The following is a 27,076-nucleotide window of genomic DNA, read 5'->3' on the forward strand; positions in this document are numbered from 1 at the left end:
AGGCTTTTCTCCACTCTCGATAGAAAAAGAAAAAGAAGATGACAGCCTAAAGTCTTTTTCATGGCGAACTTCCGTGCTCCAACCTGTGTCGAGAGATCTGTAGTTAAATTTAGGTTTTGCTCTTCACAGTCTGATGACATACTGTGATCATGTGACATTGATCATACCTTATTTGTAGGGGCGTGCAAATATTCAAATTTTTGAATACTAATATAGGGCAAAAATGCCTTCGAATATCGAATATTTGATCAGTGAAAAAACAACAGAAAATGAAAACAAAAAGGTAGCAAGCATTGTTCGTCTCGTTTATTTCATAATTCGCATGGTATTTCCTAATAAAAAAATTTAAACAGAACTGCACACCTTACTCAAGAATACAATACAAATTTTATACAGGATATTTCGTATACCATTCTGTACGGGAAGGACCTGCATGATATAGGGTGAAGCTGTCGAATTGCTGCTAAATACAGTAAATTCTCGTTATTCGTCATCTGCGTTTGATATGAAACAGAAATGAGAACATTGTTTCTCATTTTCTTCAAGTCCTGCACTTTGAGCAGACTTTTGGGAAGGCCCTCTACAAAACGGCCCCGTCGCATTTTGAGGATGCTTCACTGCACAGTTCACATGGTCAAGCATTGCGATGAAGGATGCAGTGCGGTAAAACTATATATGTAATTGGTTCACAGGAAAGCAAAGGCGCAGTATTTGTCACACTTGATTCTGTGGACACCTGAACCGTGTTGGAAGGGAAGGGAGGAAGGTGGGAGTGAAAGTGGAAAGAGAGAAAGAGGAGCCGCAATGGAGAGTTACGGAGTAATTTCGACCACCTGTGGATTTTTAACGTGCGCTGACATCGTACAGCACACAGACGTCTCTTCGTTTTGCCTCCATTTAAACGCAGCCGCCGGTGGTCGGGATCGAACCCGGGTACTTCGTTTGGCACAGTAATCGGATGTCTTACCACTACAACACCGCGGCGGGGCGGGTAAAATTGGTGAATTCGAAAATTTTCATTGTGTTCGGCAATTCTCGAAATTCGAAAAATTGTGGATGCCAGTTTCTTGACCATTCGCACACCCCTACTTATTTGCAATATTTTACAAAGCACAACTGTGTTGTGTAAGTGAACCTTTTGCATTGCAGCAATCGGTAATCTTTTGTGGTGTCTAATAAGGGTGTGCCTGCATAAAAGGACAAGAGCGAGATGAAACATATTGCTGAGTGTTTCTTTTTTAAGTTAACACTAATTCTTAGTAAGTAGCTAGCAACTTCAGGGCAGAGCCATCACCAACATCTGATATAGTAAAGACACTGTTAAAGTAAACTTTTTTGCTTGTTTGAGTGACGAATTACAGAGAGGTTCTATTCAATTTTGTTCAAATGGTGCTGCAGCAAAGCTGTGTCTGCACAAGGTTATGCTGAGACTACAGAAGGATTCTTTGCCTAACTGCTTCCCTCAGTGAAATTCTGAAAAAGTAGCTCAAGCAATCTGATTCTGATGCCAGTTCCTCAAGTTTGCTGTATGCTGGTAAAATTTCACTAGTGAATGTGGCCAAGGGAATACCCCAGTTTTATTCTTTTTTTCTTTAAATGGGGGGGGGGGTGATTATATAGCGAGTGTGGAGAACAATAAACTTTTCACTCATTGGTTACGCAGAATTTTGATGATGGAAATCTTGTGAGGTCGCAGAAAATATTCGTATCGTAAGCTTCATCCTCGTCCTGGGTTTGAACCGAGGACCATAGCCTTGAGAGGATCCCCTAAACATGGGCCTTTCCCACTTTGAATGTTTGATCAATTCGCTCTTGCCACACCATGTGCTTGGCTGCCTTGGCTTGCTCAGTTGACAGAGCAACTGTCCTAGACAGATGGTGGTGGTCCTGGGTTTGAACCCCAGGCTAGGCTGAAATTTTTTTTTTCGCTGCGGAGTTTCTGTGAAAGCTGTAAGTAATCTTTTTTTTTTTTTACAGCTGTATGGCTGCGCTGCAGTAAATGCAAATGAGCAGTCACTTCAATGTTACAAATTTACTGCACCTTGGGGGATTTCTCTAAGCATTTGACTAGATCCATTGCTATGTTGCTCATCCCATGCACTTTATGTAGAGTGCTTTTTATTATTGCTATTGTCTGACTGGCCTTTGTATTATCTGACTGTTGCGCAGGCAAAGTTGAGGTACGACCCTGTGGAATTGGAACCTGAGGAAATGTGCAGGATGGCCTCTGAACAACCACAGGTGAGGCAAGCGTACACATTGGAACCTGAATTACAATTGAGTTTCCCTTTATTTAAAGGCTGTTTTTCATTGATACTCTAATTTTGGAAAAGTTTGAAATCGAATTGGGGATGGCATAGCTAGCTGTGGAGGGCGGAATGATGGGGATTAACAGAGACAGAAAGGGAGCAGAGTGGTTTAGAGAAGAAACACGAGTCAGTGACACTGTAGCTGAAACCGAGAAGAAGAAATGGGCACGTGCTGGACTTTTGTGGAGAGGAGGTGATGACAGCCTAGCAGGGTAGCAGATTGGATTCTAATGAAAGGAAAGGGTTGCACAGGACTGCAGATAGCCAAGTGAAGATATTAGGAGATTAAGGGAGATCTAGGGTGTCTTCAGCTGCTTGCCACTGGTATTTCATTTTAAAACGGTCGAGTGCTGGTAAGGTGTACTGACACGCGCAAGCTTAAATATATTGGATGCTTTGCGATTACTTTGAATACTAATGTGCTGATCACATTTCTGTACTCTGCAGGTGCTTGCCAACTACTCGGTGTCTGATGCTGTGGCCACCTACTATCTGTACATGAAGTACGTTCACCCATTCATTTTTGCCCTGTGTACTATCATTCCCATGGAACCTGATGAAGTGAGTGGATTTTGCTTGCATGCTATGATAACATGTCATAGGCAAGGGCCGGCACATTGAATACATAACCCTACTGCTGCCTCGTGAAATGTTTAAAAGAAGCCAGGGAAATAACCGTGTCAGTTCGAAAGTTTTTTCTGAGGATTTTGCTCGAGTCCACCTGCGAAAATAGTAAGAGTGCCGAAATTTTGGTTTCATGTTTTCTTTCACTTAATGGAGTGTAATTGAAGCCCTTAATTTGCCTTGATTTCTCAACAAAAATCTTGGTTTAAGGCTTTAACGAGAATTGTTGTTGGGCTTGTTGGTGATTGTCTGCAGAAGCCTCTCTTACGTGTCATGCTTTTGAGTGCGTTTTCCCACGGCTTGGTTTAAGGCATTTTTTACAGAATTGTGTGCTAGCATATATCTTGCTCTTTAATACTGTTGTTGTTACAGAAATCAGTAGGAATGACAAAACGATGAAAAAATGAAAAATTTACCTTAGTTGCACAAATCTGATGCCAGGTGTTCTGAGACTTTTAGAAGATTTTAAATGAAATGCTGTTTTACTCTGTAATGTGACCCTTGCTAATATGGACAACTCTAATTATGTGAAATTTTTCTGGGGACTAAATGTTTTTGATACATTTATGACTTGTTAATATGGAAACTTGTTGTCTGGCAGTTAAGAGGACTAAAAATCCAGTCTGTTCGGGTCCACATATTTTTGGCGTATCGGCATGGACGGTGATGGGAATAAGTCTCCTCTGTCCTAACCAGACATTTCATGTTCACTGTTTTGAGTGTTGGACATCGAATAAATGCAGTGGAAAAGTGCATATGAATCACTGATGGTCCTTTTCTTTCTTGATTATTTGCATTATAATGATTAATAATAATTAATTAGTAATAATTATCTGTCAGCAGATTGTGTTGTGGGCTTGTGGGATGGGAACAAATTCTACCAGTTGCAGTTTGGGCTTAGAGCTGTCATAATTATCTAGTCAAGCCCATTTACTACAACAGTATTGAAGTTCCGAGGAAATATTTGTTATAACCAATAATTATTATAACTGGGTTTTAAAAAAAAAGAAAAGACAAACTTCAGGACATTTAATGACAGGAAATAGCTTGCAGTGTTGGTCTCTTTGCAGGACAAAATTCATATCAGCCAACTTGACTGGTTCGTGACATATTTCGTTCACATCTTTCTACAGAGCGTCTGACTACCACACATACCTGAGCGAGAGACCTTTGGCAAAAATTAAGTTCCAGAGAGACTCTTATCATCCTCTTTTGCATAGGTTTCTGTTCGCTGTGAGCTGCGTAGGCGCTGTCAATACAGGTGACAGCTGAGATGATTTCCTCATACTACTGTGATGGCAGAAAGGAAGAAAGAAACCATGCTTGTAAGGCGCCTACACCTCAGTGACTTATGGAGTTACCACAGCGGGCACCAATGGCCCGCTGTGTTTTCTACGCCCTCAGAAACATTAATAATGGAGAAGGAAGGAGACTTTGCAAAGCCTCATTTTCTTTCTCATCCTCTGTGCCGCTGTGGCATGTAAGCGACCCACACGAAGCCCAGTCTCACGATTTTGCTCCTCTCTCCTCCTGGGTTGCTGCAGGTTCTGCGAAAGGGCTCAGGCACTCTGTGTGAGGCCCTGCTGATGGTGCAAGCCTTTCATGCCAACATCATTTTCCCAAACAAGCAGGAAGCCATATTCAACAAGATGACACATGACGGCCATGTGCTGGACCAGGAGACCTACGTGGGCGGGCACGTTGAAGCGCTCGAGTCGGGCGTCTTCCGGGCGGATCTGCCGTGCCGCTTCCGTCTGGTCAGTGACAGCATCAGAAATGTCCACTAAATGGGCATGGCTTAAACTCGATGTGCTTTCTCGGTAAAAAAAACAAAAAGTCAACCACCGGTGCTGCCACCGCCGTCTTATGTGTCATTAGCATAGCTTTTATCACCTTTTTATTGAACATGGCTCCCTGTTCTTTGCTTTTGAATGCATTGACGTAAATCAAGGACATTTTTGCAGTATATTTATAACCTTATTCACTTTTTTAACCTTATTCAACAAAGGCAAATGCACTTCCAGCCATGATGACAGATAAGGATGTGTGATAGCAGGTGAGCCATTATTACCACATTTAGCTCCCCAACAATTAATACAGTTTACAGGAGGTGTGCTGACTTGGCAGACAGTTCAAGGACTCATGCTGTGGCTTCTGTTGTAGATTGCTTTTCAGGCTTGGGACACCACTGATGTGTATGGATACCAGGGTGAAAATGTAGTCTTTGTCAAAAGTATACGGCCCAAGAGGTTTGCTTCTAAGCACTGTAATGCGGCTGCTGGCAGCAATACTGGAATATGAATGTAAGCTAGAGGAGAATGAGGACGAGATTTTTCATCTTTGAGATTTCGAACGCTAGAGTTGCTTTACGAGCCTCGTTACTGGGCTTAAAACAAAAATCCTTGGGCCGTATACTTTTGACAAAGACTGTACATGGTACTTGCCTTAGTGAATTTAATTATTGTGGTTCCCCGTCGCCGCGCAGGTTTCACTTTTGGCGTCCGATTGTGACACCGCATCTAAGTGGAATCAATATTGAGTGGAAAGGATATTGCAGTGCACATTAATGCTATGTGTTTGAAATTAACCTGCAGGCCTCCACTGTGGCTTGCCTCATTGCTAGCGGTGTAGACCAACATCGTGTTTTCAAACAGGAGGTGCTTGCGGACGCCGCAGCGGACTGGGAGCTTAGCAATCATAGGAATACAGGAGAATCCCGCTATAGCAAACTCAGATATAGTAAAAACTTGGACATAGTAAAGTGAAACTGAAGTCTCAGTTCACCTTCCATAGACGACTGTACATTTTTCTCCCTTCATAACAAACACACTTTTGGTAAAAATCGGTTATAGTAAACTGCGTGTAGCCGCGGCAGCGACGTCTCAGGAAATGATATCGCTGCACGCATGATAACTAAAATCGTGAGGCTTTTATTCTTTTATTATTTTATTTTTTGAAAAAGAAAAGAACAGCCACATACACTGTTCTTTTAAAAGGTTTTACCACCAGGCTTAGCAGCACTCAGGAGAAGGCAACTTTACGTAGACCTTGGAGCCCTGAGGGAAAGGATGCAAGGCTTAGGAAAAAAAAAAAAGTACAGCTGTCTACAAACATGGAAAGAAGGCGGCACAGTCCGTTGAGAAAATAAAGGCGAGTAAAAGGGCAGAGAGAAATAGGGAAGGGAAGAAACGGCCAAACATTTGCAGCACTGTGCAGCACGAAGCACGAGCCAGCACTGGCACAAAGTGGAGGCACGGCGTGTACGATTTTTCAGAGCTTGATTGCTGCTTATATTTCTCATTAATTGCCTTTTAAAAGATGGCAGCAGCGAAAGATGACGTCACGTTCGTGCAAGGCTTTGGTTTTCACATGAAACCAAACACAGTTGTATTCGTAGCCACATTGCCCTCATGCCTAAGAGGTACTTCCACAAGATGTAAATAAAAAACTTGTAACTGAAAAAATGGCACCAAGAGACTGTAAGAGAAAGATGGAAGGTATTTTAGAGTTTGTTTTTTTTCATTAAGCAACAAGATGTTTTCAGTAAGTAGCCATTTAATTAGCAGACAATCTTCAGGACTATGCCATCACCAGCAACTGATAGAGTAAAGCCCCTGATATAGTAAATATTTTTGCCGGTCCCAGTAATTTTACAATAAAGGGGTTCTAGTTATATGGAAATCAAGGAGTTCAAAGTAGTTTTCTGATTTCACTGTTCGCCTACCTATCATATTGTCCCCCTGTGCAGAGCAACCACAAACATTCTAGAGCAGATTATGAAAATACGAAATTTCATTTCAGAGGCGGTATATTTTTTAAACACTGCAAAACGTACAGGGGTATGAGTCGGGACTGCAACCCATAGAAACACATGTAAGCAAAACTTACCAAAATATCCTTGTTGTTCCACAGGGCACCAATGGAGGCAGCATGTCGTTAATTGCTGGCAAATGCTTTGAAGAACAGTATGACCAAAACTTACCAAAATATCCTTGTTGTTCCACAGGGCACCAATGGAGGCAGCATGTCGTTAATTGCTGGCGAATGCTTTGAAGAACAGTATGACCAACTACGCTATGTTATCTCGAAAATATTAATTTTAAAACACCCCAATAAATGCAAGTAGGGAAGCCAGACGTACTCCTGAAATGCTCACTGCTCCCTCTGTGCTTCTCTGAAATATGCAAGCTGTTCGTGTAGCCTGACATGCTGCCGCGCGTACTACATTTGCTTTGAAATAAGGTAGTTCAAACTTTTCAACTTTGTTGCAGACGACGGCACAGGTGATACTGGTGGCCAGCTCCAGTGTCTGCGGATGCGACTGCTACTTTTTCTATAAACATGGTATTTGTCGTCTGCTACTGTGTGCAGTTTGTTTAATGTGCTGTCCGTAGATCTATATTCAGTGCAAACGTTTGTATCGTTTCAATGCAGCATTTGTAAAGGAATGTACATGCACGACAGCATGTCGGACTAGACGAGGAGCTTTCACGATTCGTACAATCTCAGAGCGGATTGTGAGCCTTTCATAGTCCGGGTTCACAACACACATTTATCATCACATTTTAAAAATACATAACTTGTGAAATGACGTAGCATACTTTGTCACACTTTTCTTGGAAACATTTAATGACCGGCCGCCTCCATTGGTGCCCCGGCAAAATAAGAAAAAAATATTTCAGCATGTTTTGTTTACCGTACATTTGTTTCTCTGGGTCGTACTCCTGACCTGTGCCTGCATGGGTTTCATGGTGTTTAACAAAGTACTCCGCCTTCGATATGATGGTTCATACTTTCAAAATCTGCTTTAGGGTGCTTTTTGTTTTTCTACAGCAAGGGGCAACAACATAGTCCCGCAGCGAATACAGAAAACTGCTTTGAAAGATTTTCTTCTCATGTATCCTTATGGGTGCTAAGCCTAACCCCAGTCGGCCCAGCCAGGCGGCAGCAGCACCACCGCATCTTGCTTACATCATAGATTGGTGTTGGTCTGGCTTTTGAATGTTAACACGTTTCTAGTGATCGTATGTGGTATGATTTCGAAGTTACCTGTGTTCAACTGGCTTGCTTGCTCTGTACCAAACCAGAGTTGCAGCAGGGTGGTGCTGCTTAGAAGGGCATGGCTGCTGTGCTGTTTTGCTATAATAATGGCAGTAATGTGAAATTTTATATTCTATATCCAAACATTGGTGAAAAATGTGGTAAATAGTATTGTTGTTACGGTGATTATGCAAAAAGAAAAAAATATTTATAAACTTCATGAACATGCAAAGCTTTGCTTCTTTTATTGCATAAAGCATCTGAGAGTTTCATTGACAAATACCTCAAGCCTAAATAAATTGTTTATTGCCTTACAAAAGGCTGATTTTTGGGGGCAGGTGTTACAAACAAAAGCTTTTTCTTCTCCAGATATTCTAATTGTAAAATGCTTGAAAATACAACTATATCTGTAGTAAACATGAATATTCTGAATTATGCACAATTAAAGAACAAATTGGGAAAGGTAATGTACAAGGAAAATAATTACTTATAAATGAAACAAATTTAGTGAAGGTGACAGTGAAACTTAGGACCAAGTGCGAATATCAAAATCATATTTGTGGATATGTATTTTATGCACAGAAATGTTGAAATGATTGAAGGTTACGCATAAAAATACTATTTCCACTGCAATAATATTGTCAGCTGAAAAAGAATGTTTTCAATGACCAAGGCTAACATGTCGTGGCATGAATCAGTTCTTCAATGTTAAAAGACATGCACAGGCATCCAACATGCAAAGAGGCACGTTTTATGCTCATTAACTTGTAAACAAAGACACCAGAAAATGAGCTGGCATTACCACAGTATGAATACAATCATATAAGCTTGGTGGCATTCTTGAAAATGAGTGAAGTGTAAAATGGTGCTCTCCTTCATTTGCAACCTTGTTGCTGGGTCATTGGATTTTTTTTAGGTTACTTGGTCTGGATTTGCATTCAGGCATACTTATTCATGTGGACTTATACCTTATTGCTGCTGTTGGTAAAAGAGCCCAACAACATACCTGCCAACGCTTCCAAATGTCTCGTAATATCTGCATATTTGGACCCACCTTACGATTTTTCAAGTCTCACCCCAAATTTTCCAGAAGAGTACTTTTATTTGCAAAAAAGAAATCGAAATTTAAAACTACTGCATTGCTAATTTTGCTATTGCACCAAAGTGGTTTGAACTCTCGTCTTAAAAAAAATGCATGTCGGGCATATAGTTGTTGGTGCGGAGACTGAAATAAAGAGGGAGAGAGGAAGTGGTTGTGTCATGTTTTATGCATTGTTTTATCTTCTAAAGTAACCAAGGTGCTTTATGGCTGTGCCTAGCATGCAGTCTTTTGGCTCTATAAGGTTGCATTTTTTTTTTTCTCTCATGGTCTAAACGGGAACATTACTTGCTTTGTTCCAGGTACCAGAGGCTTTCCAGGACCTGATTGATGCAGTACCAAAAACAATGCAGCATGCCATTGAGATTGAAGAGAAGGTGCCACTGAATGAAGCACTTAACTTCGAAGAGGTAACATACACTGTTCTAATGTTGTAAGGGGGCATTTGTTTGATTCATTTTCGTTTGGAACCTGTCTGAACGTTAGTTGCATCCAAGTGACGTATTCTGAGAAACTGCATGACTAGCATTGCAAAAGTGTCTTCAATAAAATATCCTAGACAGAACTATGTTTTTGTGTCTTCTAAGATTTTAAGGCAAGTTTTAGTATTTGAGTACTAAGATCCCTACACTCACATTTCGCCGACACGTTTGTCTGGTCCTCCTTACGAGCATGCCTCTGGCAGGTGGTGGTAGGTAGTGGGAGGTGCACTGATTAGTCGGTAGGTTCCACATGTCGTGGCCGAATTGGCGGGAGCTGCCAACCTAAGCCGCACTTATGAGGTGTGGGGAATCAAAACCCCAGAAACCGTTGGATCCCGAGTCAGGCATGCTACTATTAGGCCTTGCTAGGCGTGTTTGTATGGCGTGGTTAAATCAGGTCTTGATATCTGTGTCAGGTGGTCTGTCATATAATATGGTAGATTACGATTGTATGCTAATGAGTATTTTTGACCCTAAGCCAAAACCAAACTGAAAACTAAGACGCTAATGCCCTTGTTTCGGTTTAGGCCTAACTGCACTAAATTGGCAGTCATTTTTTTTTTGCTTTATGCTTTATACCACGCAGTGCATCATTGCATTAATACATTTTTTTGGGTCTTCTTTTTGTTTCTGGGAAGGTGTGTGAGGAGATCAAGACTGCATTGGCATCACTTCGCGACTGTCCTTCAAGGCTTGAAAAACCCATCATTTATCATCTTGATGTCGGTGCTATGTATCCCAACATTATCCTCACCAACAGACTACAGGTAGCGTCTTCTTTTTACCTTTATGCATCATCTCAATATACACGAGTTGTTCGATGGGCGTCTGCAGTTTGTTTGTCATGAGGGCATTCATTCTCTGATATCAGTGACTGTTGAGTACTGCAGCTATGCTAGTACCAGTGCTAATGAATAGTGTGTTGCAGTAATGCTAATGTTGTATTGTTGCAATGCTAAACACGTATTGTTATGTGCTAATGTATCTGTGTTGCAGCTTGATTCGATGTGCTGCGAAAATAACCTCTCTTATACACTGTTCCAGTATAAGTATGCATTAGCAGCTTGTGTGTGCCCATTGAGATGTTAAAGAACTTTTACCACAATGCAGCTTGTTAGCGTACAACCTTAGATTTGGTACTGGGAAGGCTTGTTGTTGAACGCTTTTTGCCATTGGCAGCTGAGAGGGGCAGTTACGCTACTAAAGCTTTTTACTTGAAAACAAAGGCGCGATATCTTTCTGTGTAGGAAATTTGTCTTGTGTTTTATTCTTAGTTACAGTACATTTCGTTTCTTACTCGTGCTGTTTGCATGACTGGTGTATATTTTCCAGCCCTCGGCCATGGTTAACGAGGCCGACTGTGCTGCGTGTGATTTCAATAAGCCTGATGCAACCTGCCGGAGGTCCATGCCCTGGACTTGGAGGGGACAGTACAGTCAGTAACACATTCTTTACTCGATTGCAGTAGATAATATCAATTTGGTTGAGACGAGTTCTCAGTTGAGACAAAAAATTAGAGAGCATTGATTAGCTTTCCTATCGACTCGTAAAAGTAATTTGGTAGAGACACGACTGAATACGGTTACTACGTTTCTTTCATGAAGCACTTTCTGTGAGATGGTTGTCCGAAGATGGCGTAATAAGCCATCTTTTTTGAGTATGTTGGCCTCAATTACAGCAGTCACCAACGGAATTTAGTCTAATGGGGCAAGTAAGCCTCTCACCTTAAAAAAATGCACTGCAGATGAATCGACTTGCCTATCCTTTGGTTAGGGCAAACTTACATGGATTGCAAACCACAGTGACTTGGTCAGTGCTGCTCACTTAGTGTCCACAAAGCAACCAAGCGAGCAAAAAAAAAAAAAAAAAAAGAAAAAGGAGAAGCTTACCCAATAACTAGCTGTGCTCAGGAAAGACTGTGAAAAAAAGAAAAAATTATTTCACCTTGTATGCTGTTCAAGTGATGTCACACATAAAACGAGACCAACTGTTCCTCCTTTTTCTGTACTGATCGTTTGTCACATGCCCGCTACAACTTTCAGTGCCTGCAAGCAGAGCGGAGTTTCAGCGAATTCAGCAGCAACTCGAGACCGAACGCTTTCCTCCTGCTGAACCTGGCATGCCCTTCCGAGCGTTCCACGAATTGTCTCGAGAGGAAAGGGCGGCTGCAGAGAAGAAGCGGCTGGCTGGTAGAGTGGCCCTTTTTTTTTGTCAGGCAGTCCCCTGTTTCCTGCAGTGCCTCGTTTTCTAAGTATAGCCACACTGTCGCATTGCCAAGCATAAAGTACAGCCTCGTCCACTTCTAGCTGTAACATGCTCACTGCTTTCAAAGCGTCATTGCTTCCGGCCCGGCCAAGCAATAAAGCTAAGTGGCAGGCCATGTGAGGCAGCATGTCCGGGTCCCTGTGCTCTTGCATTGGTTTGCATCAATATGTGTCTGCGTCGGACGCAATGTTGCTTTGAAAGCAGTGACAGTGTTATAGGTAGAAGTGGATGACCCTGTACATAGCGAGGATGTACTCGAGAAGTATGCATTCTTAGATACTGAATACACCCTTGTGTCACAATTGATAGCTTGTTCTGTCTTGGGGTCCATCGCAATGGTGCTGAAGGTGTTTCGGGTGGTGGAACCTATTTAGCACTGACAGATTTGGACCATGCAGTGACCATAGGTATTCAGAAGCGATCCTCTTGTCATGTGATGGAACTAGTTATACGTCCCTGTAGTTGACAACAGAACTCTTTTTCTAGCAAGTTTCCAAGAGAATATTAACTGGCACTGATTCTTGATGCCTTACATGATAAACCAGCACAGGAGCAGAAAGGCATGACAGACTCGTTATGCCACAAGGGGTTGACTTAGGTTGCTGAATACAAGGCTGAATACAAGGCTGAAAGAGTGAAACAACACAAAATAGGACGAGAGAAAAAAAAAAAGAGAATTACTCTATCAACCATCTTTACCGCTCAACTACGAGGATGTGTAGCCAGGCATGGCGAAATGAAATGCATCTGCATGAACCAAAAGTGCCCTAGTGCTCTTCTGCTGTAAGTTTCCTTTGTTTTAGAAACAGGTCCCAGCTTGTTAGTATGAAAAGGTTAGGTTCAGTTCAGTCGTTCAGTCGTGTCCGACTCTTCGTGACCCTATGGACCATGTCACGCCACGCTTTCCGGTCTCTCACTATCTTCCTAACATCACATAAATTCATCTGCAATGCCTCGAGGATGCCGTCTAACCATCGCGTTCGCTGCCTACCCCTTCTCCGGCGACCCTCAACCTTTCCTAACATCAAATGTTTCTCCAGCAACTCCTCTCTTCTCATCAGATGACCAAAGTAGCTGAGCTTTAACTTTAGAATTTGACCCTCCAATGAGCAGTCAGGGTTTATGGTCGACGATATCGACTGATTTGATCTTCTGGCAGTCCAAGGAACTCTCAAGAGTCTTCGCCAGCACCACAATTCAAACGCGTCAATTCTTCGACGGTCAGCCTTTTTCACATTCCAACTCTCGCATCCATACATCACAACTGGAAAGACCATAGCACGAGTTATACGGGTCTTGGTTGGCAGACTAATGTCTCTGCTCTTTACTAGGCGGTCAAGGCTAACCATTGCTCTCTTTCCCAGAAGCAGGCGTCTCCTAATTTCATGGCTGCAGTCTCCTTCCGAGGTATTCTTGGAGCCCAAGAAGAGAAAATCTGCCACAGCTTCCGCTTCTTGTCCATTAATGCTCCAGGGCTTGATAGGGCAAGACGCCATGATCTTTGTCTTTTTAATGTTCACTTTAAGCCCAAACTTCTCACTCTCTTCTTGTACGCGCATCAGAAGTCTCTTGAGTTCCACTTCACTTTCTGCCATTAAAGTGGTATCATCCGCATATCTAAGGTTGTTGATATGTTTTCCAGCAATCTTCACTCCAGCTGAAGACTCGTCCAGACCAGCCTTCCTCATGATGCACTCTGCATATAGGTTAAATAGGCAGGGCGACAGTATGCAGCCTTGCCTCACTCCTTTCTCAATCGGAAACCAATCAGTAAGACCATGCCCAGTCCTGACTGTGGCCTCTTGTCCTTAATACAGGTTCCTGAGGAGACAGATGAGGTGAATTGGAACTCCCATCTCTTGGAGAGCTTGCCACAATCTGCTGTGATCTACGCAGTCAAACGCTTTCGCATAATCAATAAAGCAGAAGTAGATGGGTTTCTGGAACTCTCTTGCTTTTTCCATGATTCAGCGAAGGTTGGCAATTTGGTCTCTAGTTACGCTGCCCTTGCGAAACCCAGCTTGCACGCCCGGAAGCTCCCGATCCACATACTGCTGTAGCCAACCTTGGAGGATTTTCAACATCACCTTGCTAGCATGCGAAATAAGTGCGATCGTGTGGTAGCTGGAACAATCTTTGGCACTGCCTTTCTTTCTTTGGAATGGGGATGTAATGAAAAGGTTAAGCATAGCTTAATCATGGAGTGCGGTATTGTTTCAGGCATTGATGATATCACTAGGATGCGTGCAGTTTTATTTTCTTGTGCAGTTCGTGCATATTCCACAGCTTCACGTGCAGGCATATGTTGTAAAACATATTTTGTTCATTCACTTTATAGCATGTTGTCGCGAAGTTTCGTGGCGCTTACTTTTCACATTGATTGGTCAAGGTCGCCAGCGTGCTGCCTTTATCATTTCGCACGTCACGCAAGAGTTAAGTTTCCTCTGGAATGATTGTAGCTGTGTGCAACTGCTTCTGCACGGCTGAAGGTTAGCAGTTAGCGAGTTATTTGGTGAGTTCATCTGGAGTAGATCGTTAGGAATGCAGCATTGTGCAGGCGTTGGCGAATAACCGACTGCTACGCATGTTACAACCATACTCGCTTTTGATAGCACTGGCACTTTATTATTGCGCTGACATGTAGCCCTTCCATGGGCTGTGCAAGGTCGCAGTTCAATGAATTGGGTCATATTTAATCAATAAACTATGAAACTTGTTTGCATGCATGTTCTTATGTGGTCTTTCAGCCCTTCTCGGCTACCTTTTGCAATACATGTTCGCATATAGATGAATGAATGAAAAATTTAGTTGTGCTTCTTTATTATGATGCCTGTAAGCACATGTGTGTGTCCTCTTCATCCTTGTCAGTCTTCTGCTGGCGTTCTTTCTCTGACAATGACTGTAAGTTTCCTTTGTTTTAGAAACAGGTCCCAGCTTGTTAGTATGAAAAGGTTAAGCATAGCTTAATCATGGAGTGCGGTATTGTTTCAGGCATTGATGATATCACGAGGATGTGCGCAGTTTTATTTTCACATTTTATTTATTTTCTTCACAGCTTCACGTTGCTTCTTCTTGCTTGCTAGATTGTGTGATTTCCATGTGGAGCCCTTTATTGCTGTCCTATGTGCTGGGAATTTCCTTTGAGCATGGTGGCCTTGTCTTCTTCAGACTACTGCAGAAAGGCCTACAAGAAGGTGCACATAACACGCACAGAGCTCCGAGAGACAACAATATGCCAGAAGGAGAACTCTTTTTATGTGGACACCGTGCGGAACTTCCGTGATCGGCGTTACGAATTCAAGGCTTTGCTAAAGGTCTGCAATCACATCTTTTCTTCTTTAATTTTTGATTTTGCAGCACTGTCTGTAATATTAATTTGTCTCCCTATTGCATCAGGATTCTTTTAGTGGCGAAATGCTCATAGGCAGTATTTTATAAAATTTATGTATTAGTGAACTTTAAGGCGGTTTGGTTGTTTTGGCTTATGAGATTTAACACCTCAAAGTGATTTGTGCAATGAGGGACACCCTAGTGGAGGGTTGTGGATAACTTCGACTACCTGGGGTTCTTTAATGTGCACTGACATCAAAATATGCCTGTCTCTGACTTTGTCAAATTGAAAGTTAAAAATAATCTTGGGGCTGGACCCAAACAAACAACCCATGGAATAAGAATTGACATGCCAACTGGGTCAGCTCCTTTCACACGGAAGGGTGAGATGGGAATTGAACCCTCTGGAACTCTGGCCGCACAGGCACGCTTGTACAGCACTATTAAAGGGAGGCTTTATAAATATATCTTCCACATAATGGGACAGCTTATGATGACTGTATGCTAGTGAGTATGCGTAAGGTAATAAAAGCACAAATTAATGAGAGAGAGGAGCATTTTAATGAATGCAAGAGATGTCTGCCTGTTAGTAAGCCTGGCATGCTACTCCTGATGAGGGTGAAGAAGAAGTGGATAAGGTAGGGAAGGAAGAAGTGAGAAAAAAAAAAAACAAGAAGGTAAGAGCAAAATTAATGAATTAGTGGTTAAAGTTAGCAAAGCACATGTATGTGAATGAGGATCCTCAAGGAGAGCTGCAGACGGGAACCATCAATACTGTAGCATCAGACCCTTAAAAGGAGAGTTAATGTCTTCCAAATTTTTTATCTTTGTGCCAATGCAGGGAGAAACTGTGGCAGCTTGTATGAAAGTGACAATATCAGAGATGTCAAGCTTTGCGTGAAAGAGAGTGTTTGCTATCACCAGTAGTAGTAAGCTACCCACTGCAAAGGGTTTCATGCTTACACCTTTAATTTTGCATTCCAGAATGTGCCTGTCTTGTGTTTCCGCTCAGGCCTTAGTCTTTTTCAATGGTCAGGCTTGCACCCACTCTAGACGATGGTACTGTGTAGCGAGAAATGTGTGTAAAGGTTGACCTTGAATATACCCTTTCTTTATATGTACAGGTTGCAAAAAAGAAGGTGTCTGAAGCTGTTGGAAAAGGGGATGCAGCCGAAATCAAGTCAGCCAAGAACCTTGAAGTGTTGTATGACTCACTGCAGCTGGCTCACAAGTGTATTCTCAACTCTTTTTATGGATACGTGATGAGAAAGGGGTGAGGAACATGTCGGCAACACCCCTTTTAAATTTCTTTTGCTTAAATGAGCATTGTGATGGAACGTTATCATTGATGCCATTTCATTTATGGGATGAGCAATTCAACTACCGCTGTTGGCAAACAAGTCCTCACTTATGAAAGTGTGGGCAGCCACAGAAAGGCAATGTATGTTGCGGTGAGGTGTGTCAGCAGTGTACTTATAGTGTGTATGTACGAGATGCAGCGTCTGAGACTTTAGAGGCAAAATTGGGATTATGAAATGTCCTTAGTTGTCTATGTGCCCTAAACCTCCTTGAATTTAGGCCGGGTGATCAGTTTGATTGATGCAAGTTTTTCGCTATATTCGGGTCTTTTTTCTACTCTTCATTTTGCTACCTGGCATCCGTGTGCCAACCACGATACCGCATTTCTTGCAGTTGTGTGCCTCTTATTCTGTATACCAGCTGCGGTACATGGCAGGCCGCTCTTGGTACCTGCGTCGCAAGAACTATGGCGCCGCTTTTTTTTCACGGTGGCATGCCTCTTATTGCTAATGCAGTAAAAAAGAAATACATGCTTGTGTTTCTTTTTGTAACCTTATGTGTAGCTTTCAGCCGAGAGGTCCATCAGCATAGCTACGCATACGAATGCACACTACGCCTTTTGACTCTGCAGTACATGCATCTCCTACGAGAAGGCTAAGGCTTATTGTTGCTTGTATATCTCACTGATTGCTGCAGACGCTTTGCGGTGCATTTCTCAGAGAGTATGGTAGGCTTAAAAATATGCCGATATATTTGTATCCAAATTTATTTTAATATATCTGCATATTCCTAAGATTATGCCACTACTCCTATCGACAGGAGGGAAGGCAGGTGAGTATAAGTAAGTGCCAACTGTTGATACCAGTGTAGAACAGCCTTAGCAACAGGTGAATTAAAATGGACCGGTCTGTGCCTAAACAGCAGTCCCTGTGCTGCGGTGTACGAGAGACTGGCAGTTGTTCATGTTGTTCATTGCGAGGCTTACCCAATTTGGTACGCATCATCTTATCGGTGATCAGCACTAACGGAAATTGATTTGTGTGGACGTAAGTGACTGAATGCCACTGATATCGTAAAAGGCTTTTTGCATCGCTACCTCTTCCCACCTTCAAACTCTTTTCGCATGAAACCCGAGGCATAACAAAATGTACACATATGCATCTTACCTGTACTTACGTATGGGGCTAAAACATGGAAGCTAACAAAGAGGGTTCTATTTAAGTTGAGGATAACGCAGAGGGCTATTGAAAGAAAAATGGTAGGGGTAACATTAAGAGATAGGAAACGTGCAGAGTGGGTAAGAAAAATAACTCAAATTACTGACATTCTAATGGAAATTAAGAAGAAGAAATGGGCATGGGCAGGACATGTAGTGCGAGGAGAGGATAACCGACGGTCGATTAGAGCAACAAACTGGATTCCAAAGGAAGGAAAGCGTAGCAGGGAGCGGCAGAAACTTAGGTGGGCGGATGAGGTCAAGAAGTTCGCAGGGGTCAGGTGGATGCAACTCGCACTGGACCGGGTTAATTAGAGGAACATGGGAGAGGCCTTCGCCCTGCAGTGGGTATAGTCAGGCTGAGGAGGATGATGATGATGATGATTCTTCGGTCAGGAGTCGTTTTTCTTTTTTGTTTAATTAAAATAAATGCTTTTTAAAGTGTTATGTGAATAATTAGTCTCAGAAAACTTCACAGACATGCAAAAGGCAACGAAAAAGTATGCGAGATGCACACAATGCACTTTGCTGATCATGAGAGCATTGGGCATGACATGCAGACGTCGTGGGATTGGTTACACCAGTATCATGTTGCCATCTGTAGCTCGTTACCCCTTCCCTGATGCACTGTTTCTTAACTAACTGTTTGCAATTCACCGTCATCGCCAATCATGCATCTGAAACTACTAGAGTAATCTCCGGGGTCCCTCAAGGATCGGTTCTTGCTCCGTTACTCTTCCTAATTTTCATTAACGATTTGCCATCTGGTATTTTATCATCTGTCCGTCTCTTTGCGGACGACTGCGTCATTTATCGCCGCATCATCAATAGCAGAGATCAGGAAATATTACAAGATGACCTAACCCAAATTCAGAAGTGGTGTTCCGACTGGCTAATGCAGCTCAATGTCTCGAAATGTAAATTCATGCACATCTCACGTAAACGTTCCATTCTTCATTTCTCAAACTCCCTGAGCTCCATAGCGCTCTCTCAAACTAATTCATACAGATACCTCGGCATCGAGATAACAACCAACCTAACTTGGGCTGACCACATCACCAAACTATGTGCTAGTGCTTCCAAATCACTCGGATCCATCAGGAGATCACTTTCCATGTCCACCGCAGCCACCGGACAACTAGCATATGAAACATACATTCGAACTAAACTAGAATACGCCTCAGCAATATGGAATCCTCACCAGACCTACTTGATAGATTCACTCGAAGCCATCCAGAAACGGGCAGCACGCTTCATCACCTCACAGTATAAATCGCAGTTCAGCATCACAGTCTTGAAATCATCTCTCAGTCTCAAATCATTAGCTTTCCTTAGGAAAATTTCTATTCTTTTTCTTTTTCACAAACTGTACTTTAACTTTCCAGCACTTCGAGAAAACCTTCTACGAGCTCCGGTACGATCATCTCGCCGTTTATTTAATTCTTTAAGCCTACAGCGTTTGCACGGCTCCACCAATTCTTTCAATAAATCCTTCCTTCCCAGTGCGACAGAAAGCTGGAATAACCTCCCCGAGTACATTGTCATTGAGGTTAACCCTTCTAGATTCAGACAGCTCCTAATCGACTATCTCAATGAAAAATAATCTTCCTGTACCTTATGTGAGCTACCAAGCCCTGCAAACTGACCAGCCGGTTTTACTTCCATAGCTGTAATTTGATTTTGTTTTATATTTTTGCCACTCTGCCATGACGTATCTGAATTTGTTACTCTTGTCTTTTTTCACCTTGTTTTACCTGCTGTTTCTATTTTGTGTTTTTATCTTGTTATTTTCTTTTTTTTTTTTCATACTTCTATATTACTTTTATATTTATGATCATGTATGACTGCTGAACAACCCTGTACCCCCCCTTATGTAATGTCCCGAACGGGACCTTTAATGTTTAATAAATGGTGATGATGGTGAGTGATTACTGCACATTTTTTCCCCTCTTATAACAAACTAACATTGGTGATATTCTCCTGTGCTTTCTTAGGCTTCAACAATTGTTGGCAGAGAGAGAGATATTTATTTATTTATTTTTCAAACTTTCTGAGTGACGCTTGTGCAACAGCTTGTAATACGGCCACTGATTTTTACAAAATTCTGGTGCTGTCTGCAGGGCCCGGTGGTACAGCATGGAAATGGCAGGAATTGTCTGCCACACAGGAGCTGGCATCATCACCCATGCAAGGGAGCTGGTGGAGCAAATAGGGTATGGTTCTCTCTTCTCACCCCCGTTGATTCACCAAATAACTGCGACGAGACTGCCTCTGCGACTTTGTTGCCACAAAATAGGGGTGTTGGGGCCCTTGTGCACGCCAAGATCAGTATTATTGGAGTGGCGCACGGTAATTTGAAAAAGAAAAATCAGGTGCAGTTGATCTACAGTTGACGTTGGAAAGAAGTCTTTTGTTGCAGGTTTTACTGCAAAAGCAGCACTGCACACGGTCAAAGTCAATCGTGGCTCTTGTGTGACTCTTGATCTTGAGAGGATGTCCTTTGCGAAACATGGCATAACAGTTCACCTGCAGTCAAGTCATGTACAGTATGTTGTGCCCCCTGTCCACACAGGGTCACCTGGGTGGACATTGCCCACCATGGTGGAAGGGACTTTTGGTTGACCTTTACCTATGTGAGCATTCATGTCTGCTTTTGGGTGTCACCCCTAGCCAAACTGCAGACTGAGTCGCCATTTGCGGTCGCACAGTCCGGACTCGTCAGTCAGTCAGGATGGAAAGCAATCTGGGCCTCGTTAACATGTCTTTCGCATGGATTTACCAGTTTAAACAGGGTTAAACTATATGACTAATTTTTCCTTGGCGGATTATTATTATGACATCCACCATCTTCTTCCTTCCACGTGCCGGGCGCCAATCACCTTTGGGACGCTGCAATGCCCTGTGGTAACAGCCTCTAGCGAATATGGGTGCTAAACCAGCTTAACCAGTTCCAATCCTTGCAGTAGCCAAACACAACTGATATTTAAAAAAATCTAAACGAGAATTTTTTTGCCAGCTATGACCAATTGTCTATCACCGCGGATTATTTGTAATGTGACCGTGAAGGATGAAGCAGTGCAGATAGGTAGTGAGCACTTAGGAAGGATGCGTTTTGTCATAAAGTTACAAATGAGGGCATGAGAGCAGGCAGAAGAATTGAAGACCATAAAATTTTGGTGCCATTCGATGATTGAATGGTGGTACAACCAATGTTTGTTTAAGGTGAGACCAAGTGCGAAAGGTAAATTATAGATTGAACAGAAAGGCAAAGAAACGCGACATTGGGGCAGCATCCTTTCGTTGCACACTCATTCCTTCAACCTAATTTATCCGCACTCTCTCTATCAATCAATGCCCATCAAATCAGGCATTGAAAAATTACACCTTGAACGAATCTTAGTTTATCAAGAAGTGAACTGGTGACTGCATGCTAGCATACATTACTATTGGTCATAGACAATTGGTCATAGCTGGCAAAAAAATTCTCGTTTTGATTTTTTTAAAATACCGGTTGTGTTTGGCTACTGCAAGGATTAGAACTGGTTGGGCTGGTTTAGCACCTATATTCGCTAGAGGCTGTTACCGCAGGGCCTTGGAGCGTCCCAAAGATGATTGGCGCCCGGTACGTGGAAGGAAGAAGATGGTGGATGTCACGGTGGCACGCGAATGGGACCGCATGCCATATTGGCAGCCGTTCGTAAAGCAGTTGTGCAGCTGGTGTGCCTTTCTTTATAATGCCCTGTGTGGGGAAGAAGTGATGTCTGTGCTGGCTGCTTGTCTTGTTGCTCAAGTTTCTCTTGTGGTGCAGGCGTCCACTAGAGCTGGACACTGACGGCATATGGTGTGTGCTGCCAGCATCGTTTCCCGAAAATTTTGTCATCCGAACAAGCAATGCCAAGAAGCCCAAGCTCACCATATCCTACCCAGGTGCCATGCTCAACATTATGGTGCAGGTAGGACTTTTTTTTTTTTTTTTGCTCTATTTAAGTACCGTGCAAGGAAAAGGATTGCCTATATGCAGAAGTTACTGACATTCTAGTGAAAATCAAAAAGAAGAAATGGGCATGAGCATGACATGTAGTGCGAAGAGAGGATAAGCGATGGTCGCTTAGGGTGACAAACTGGATTCCAAGGGAAGCGTAGCAGGGGGCGGCAGAAAGTTAGGTGGGCGGATGAGGTTAAGAAGTTCGCAGGGTTTAAGTAGATGCAGCTAGCACAGAACCTGGTTAATTGGAGAAATATGGGAAAGGCCTTTGCCCTGCAGTGAGTATAGTCGGGCTGATGATGATGATGATGATGATGATGATGATGATATGCAGAGTGGACTGCAAGAAAGTGCAAGAGTGGCAGATTGCATCAGAGGGTCACGTGGATGAACGAGATCAGGAAGTTTGAAGGGATTGAGTGTCCATAGCTGGCACAGGGCAAGGTTGATTGGAGGGGTACAGCAGAGGCCTTTGTTCTACAATGGGTTTAGGATGGTCGTGATGATGATGATGATTTGTCCATTTGTTGAGTGCTTAAGATTTTCATAAAAGGGAAAACCTAGTTCTTACGCGGTAGCTGCCTAGCCTAAATGCCTAATGCGTCAGCTGTTGAGAAGCATAGGGTCCTACGTCCAAGGTGTCACAACACATCAAACGCTTGCACGGTGCAGATTCGCCGCTTTTTATTTTTAGATTTGCCAGCATTGTTAGTGTTTGTGCCAAATCTGGGATCCATTTGCATCCCTCAAAATTTTAATTTTTTTTGTAAGTAGTGGTTTCATTTGTATCACACAAGCCTTTTCGACCTTTTGTACGCTATCATTTTGAGTATTTTTTCAGTACCACGTTGGTATGGGCTTGCCTTTTGTTGCACAACCGGTCTTCTTTGTCACCACAGCAACACAACACGAATGATCAGTACCACGAGCTCATCAATCCAGAGACACTGGAATATGTCCAGCGCTCAGAGAACTCCATCTTCTTTGAAGTAGATGGCCCTTACCTTGCCATGATCCTGCCAGCTTCCAAGGAAGAGGGCAAAAAGTTGAAAAAGAGGTGAAGGCTGTTTTGTTGAGCCGCTACCCCAGTTTATCCATGTCCTAACGTCTCTTTCCAACTCCCTTAGGTACGCTGTGTTCAACTTTGATGGCTCCTTGGCTGAACTGAAAGGATTCGAGGTGAAGAGGCGTGGTGAACTACAGCTCATCAAAATCTTCCAGTCCTCTGTATTTGAGGCCTTTCTCAAGGGCAAGACTCTTGAGGAATGCTATGCAGCTGTTGCCAAAGTGGCCGACTACTGGCTTGACGTGCTCTACAGCAAGGTGAGCTGAAAAGCTCGCGGTTCTCATTGTGCGCAGTCTCATTTGCATCAAAACTTGCTGCAAACTTTGCACGAAAGCCTTCTTTGAAGCTTGACCTTGAAAACCGAGTCAGAGCTCGATTCCGAAGTTGCCTTAACCATTGTGTTCAAATTTTTCTTTAAACCTGTCCATCCTGGCAAGGTTGGCTTTGAGAGAGCAAGTTTTCTTCGAATATTTCACCGCAGCTCGACTGTATGCCTTGCCGTGTTGCTGTGTTGGTTGTAATTTTTTTCATGATTTGTCATTGTGGATGAATTGCTCTATTTAGGGACAGGAGGTTTGTTTGTGAACCAAGGTGTCTGTACTAACAAGGCATCACTGTAATATTTTTCTAAGAGTATGTTTTAGTATTGGATTGATTGACACGGTTATCAGATGGATGGAATACGTAGGAAGAAAAATGTGTGAACAGGGGATGTTCTTTCCTTTGCATACCACCCTTTGCATTGCTTCCCATGTACTAAAATGCCGCAAACTGAAGTGGTATATATTTCTCGAGAATTTTGCACTTGCTTTTATTTTCTCCCACTATTCTTCCAACTCCAGGCAGAAAACATGCCCGACGAAGAGCTATTTGATCTTATCTCTGAAAACCGGAGCATGTCTCGAAAGCTGGAGGACTATGGAAATCAGAAGTCCACATCCATCTCTACTGCCAAAAGGCTCGCTGAGGTAAGGGTGTGCCGACATGCTTTTGGAACTGTGTTCGAGTCCGTTCACGATTGTCTTATTGGCATAAGTAATTTTATTACCATTTTCTTTTTTTTTGCATCCTGCTGATGAAAAGGTAAGTTTACAATATATACATGTATATATAAACATGATCTTTGTAAGGATGTAGCAACACAGTCTGGTAGCCAAAGTTTAACCTGGAGTTAGTGACACTTGTTTTGATAAAAGTGTTTAAGTAAGAGAATGCTTTACTTTCAGTTCTGCTATGTATTGATATTGCACTACACCTCATCCTGTCACTGCTTCTAACAGACAAAACAAACAAACAACAAAATTTTTGTTTGTTGTAGAAGATGCGTACCTGCAATTGGTTTCAGTGGTGGACTTTGCTGCTTAGAAACAAAGACAAGGAGCACAAAAGTGTGGTCAGTTTGTCCAGTGCATTCGAGGGCATTGACTGACATCATCCACCTGGATGGCGCCCCTAAAGTTGTGAATGCTGTACTTGACTGGCGTTTGTGACATAAACTGCGTCCATGTGATCAACGGCAGTAGCACTACAACCTACCGTATAAGTAGTTGGATGGTTTGAAAGCAACCAAGTGCCTTCAGAAACTGAAATGTGGTGCAGGGGTTAAGCTCGATCAGGAGAAACACGTGGCTGTTTTGTAGTACCAGCATTATATGACCACACTCAGTCGAAAGAAGGGGTGTGCTCATGCATCTCAAAGGCTGAAAAAAAAAAAGGTTTACTTGAGGTTGGCTGATAGAGCTTGTCTGGCAGCATCTACAGATTTTTGTAGAAATATATGCTGAACCCTACCCAATGAGTGTGTCTTCAAACGAGTTTCCATAACAATCACTGCTTAATATACTGTGCATCACATGTACGGAAGATCAGCATTATGTCACTTTCCTTTGTAGCCATCAGGCAGCACATGGATGGACATTAATCTGTGGCTACTCCCGTATTAGAAGTACTGTTAACATGAAGCATTCATTCTCTTTCTATTAATTTTTATTTTTCAGTTTCTCGGTGACCAAATGGTCAAGGATGCTGGGCTCAGCTGCAAGTATGTCATCTCCAAGAAGCCGGAGGGGGCTCCGGTGACAGAAAGGTGAGGAGTTACATCCGTCCTTTCAGCATGCATACCATAGTTCTGGCAGGACTGGTATTATAGATATACGTACACTCTTTTTGAATTCGCAGCTCACTTCAATATCTTCTTTCTTTTTGAACTGTTTTTGAATCTTTGAACTGTTTAAACTTCCTAAATGGTCAGAAGTTGAGAATTTTCAGTTAATCTAAACTGGCAGCGAAACATCCCAAAATTTCCAAATAGCATTATAGTATTGTGCACGTGTCACGTAAGTTAGCTCACTCTTTCATTGTTTCATTTTTGTGCCTTCATAGTTTGAAACCTTCTTTGTGGCCCATCATGGGGTGAAATAAAGTTTATTGCTGTTACTACTAGTACACGTTTCCTGCTCTCTTATGGTAGTAGCCCTGCAGCATAACAAATTAAGCTGATGATGGGTAAATAAAATTTTCTTGCAATATCTCTGTCTTTTCATAGCTGTCCTTAGTGAAAAAAAAAAAAAAAGTTTAAATTTTAGCTATCTGTATATAAATAATTATTTGAGAATATTCTGTTCAGTTTGTGGCCAGTTCGCTTGGCGCCCGAAAATTTGATATCCACATGCCTCTAATAGATTTGCTTTTTTTTTTCGCCCATGTTTTGCTGAAAGATGTCATCTGAAATTTGAACTGGCAGTACAGTGGAGACCACTTACAACGTAACCATTTATAATGCGGGCTCGGATATAAGGTGGTTTATGCCGGCCACTGGTCTGCTTCCTATAGGACTCGGTGTAAAGTCATGCCGCTCATTATATGTTCACACAAAGCGAAATATCAGTTATAGGCCTTATGCAAAAGTGCTGCTATCTACCAGAGGAAAACTGAAACATGCAAGCGGCGCCATGTTGGGAGATTGCGGTCACGAGACTGTCTGGTGCGGAAAGCGTGAGCAGCTTTCTCGGCTTGGTGATCCTTTTATTTTAAGGTGTAAGAGAGATAGTAAGCAACGAGTGACCCGGAGACCTTGCTGTGATGCCCATATTTCCGAGCGACTTCCCATTAACAAATTATGCGTTGAAAACACAGGTGGACAGGCACCGGCAGCAAAAAAATTCACAAAGGTTGTCAGTCTGCCGACATTAAAACCGAGAAGTGCACTAGGCAAGATTTCTTTTCACTTTGAAATATATCAGACTCGGGGGTGTTGCTCATTTGTGGGCTCTGTCCATTTGTTTTCTTTTTGTCTCGACACCTTACCATAACCTGTTGAGGTTATAGTAAGGTGTCCGCACCCACATTGCGTGGACGACTCCGTATCACGATTGCACACTCGATTACAAGTACATTTTGGTGAAAGTTGCTGTTTCTAAAGTGTTAAGGCAGCAGCCCAAAGACATTGATATTTGCTCAAAGGATGCTGGCTCAATCTCAGCCGCGGAGGCCATTTTTCTGACAGAGGTTAAAAACAAAACACTTGAGTGTCGACATTTCGGCGCATGTTAGAGATCCCGAGGTGGTCAAAATTAATTTGTAGCCCCCCACTACTGCGCGACTCATAGCCCTGGTGTAGCTTCGTGCTCCCGGCGAGAAATAAAAGTGTACGAAGTTGGCACTCTCACCTTGTTTTCCTCATTATCCTTTGTTACTCTTTGTGTACAACAAGGCAAAGAGAAAAATTTGGGGCCTTATACAACGATACATGCCAACTTGCACGTTGCTAGTCTCGTACTACCCTAAACTACGGTTTCCAGAACCCCCAACATGGCAGAAATGCCCGCCGTCAATGCAATGGGTGCCAGATTTTGCATAAAGCCTGCAGGGCGGTTTTAAAATCTGTTCGGTGACAGTGCGGAATAACTAATGCACTTTTGTACGTTGCACTGGGCTTTTTTGAGTGGCACAGCACATCACCCCACGTGTTTAGGGCACGACACTGGTGCACGCTTCGCCAGTCCTGCTCGTTTCGTCTCTCACTGCACTTTGCTGCCACACACGCTGTTCTACAGTGGCGGTCGCGACAATTTTTGTGGTTGCGCTGATCTAAGCGTCCAGCAAGCAGACTTAGTGGGCTCCCTTTTATTCTCTGATTCTTAAGGCATTTTTGAAAGGAAAGCTACCTGTCTGGTGTGTTTTTGACCTGAAAAAAAAAAATGTTTTGCTTATAGGGCGGTGCTACTTGTAGTGCCAAATTTTGCAACCCTTGACCTACATTAAAAGCGGTCTGCACTTTATTAGAAAAATAGTTTATTTGATTCGTGCTTAGTTGTCGATATTCGAATGTATTTTGCTCAGCTGTACTTTCTACTAAACTT

The 27,076-nt window shown here is 42.6% G+C and overlaps 1 protein-coding gene across 1 annotated transcript in view; it reads left to right on the plus strand.

Annotated features, from left to right (window-relative positions):
- Window positions 1-27,076, plus strand: part of PolE1 (DNA polymerase epsilon catalytic subunit 1) — an 83,349-nt gene that overhangs the window by 7,707 nt on the left and 48,566 nt on the right. The window contains exons 10-24 of the mRNA XM_084607085.1: window positions 2,170-2,241; window positions 2,757-2,870; window positions 4,478-4,690; window positions 9,375-9,482; window positions 10,193-10,321; window positions 10,887-10,989; window positions 11,597-11,743; window positions 14,988-15,133; window positions 16,274-16,422; window positions 19,785-19,877; window positions 21,473-21,617; window positions 22,549-22,706; window positions 22,777-22,972; window positions 23,558-23,683; window positions 24,713-24,801. Coding sequence (XP_084463211.1) covers window positions 2,170-2,241; window positions 2,757-2,870; window positions 4,478-4,690; window positions 9,375-9,482; window positions 10,193-10,321; window positions 10,887-10,989; window positions 11,597-11,743; window positions 14,988-15,133; window positions 16,274-16,422; window positions 19,785-19,877; window positions 21,473-21,617; window positions 22,549-22,706; window positions 22,777-22,972; window positions 23,558-23,683; window positions 24,713-24,801 — 1,988 coding nt within the window. The remainder of the gene's footprint in view (window positions 1-2,169; window positions 2,242-2,756; window positions 2,871-4,477; window positions 4,691-9,374; window positions 9,483-10,192; window positions 10,322-10,886; window positions 10,990-11,596; window positions 11,744-14,987; window positions 15,134-16,273; window positions 16,423-19,784; window positions 19,878-21,472; window positions 21,618-22,548; window positions 22,707-22,776; window positions 22,973-23,557; window positions 23,684-24,712; window positions 24,802-27,076) is intronic.

The sequence above is a fragment of the Amblyomma maculatum genome, chromosome 6 (assembly GCF_055883805.1).
Source record: "Amblyomma maculatum isolate TAMU_Amacu chromosome 6, ASM5588380v1, whole genome shotgun sequence".
In the NCBI taxonomy this organism is placed as follows: Eukaryota; Metazoa; Arthropoda; class Arachnida; order Ixodida; family Ixodidae; genus Amblyomma; species Amblyomma maculatum.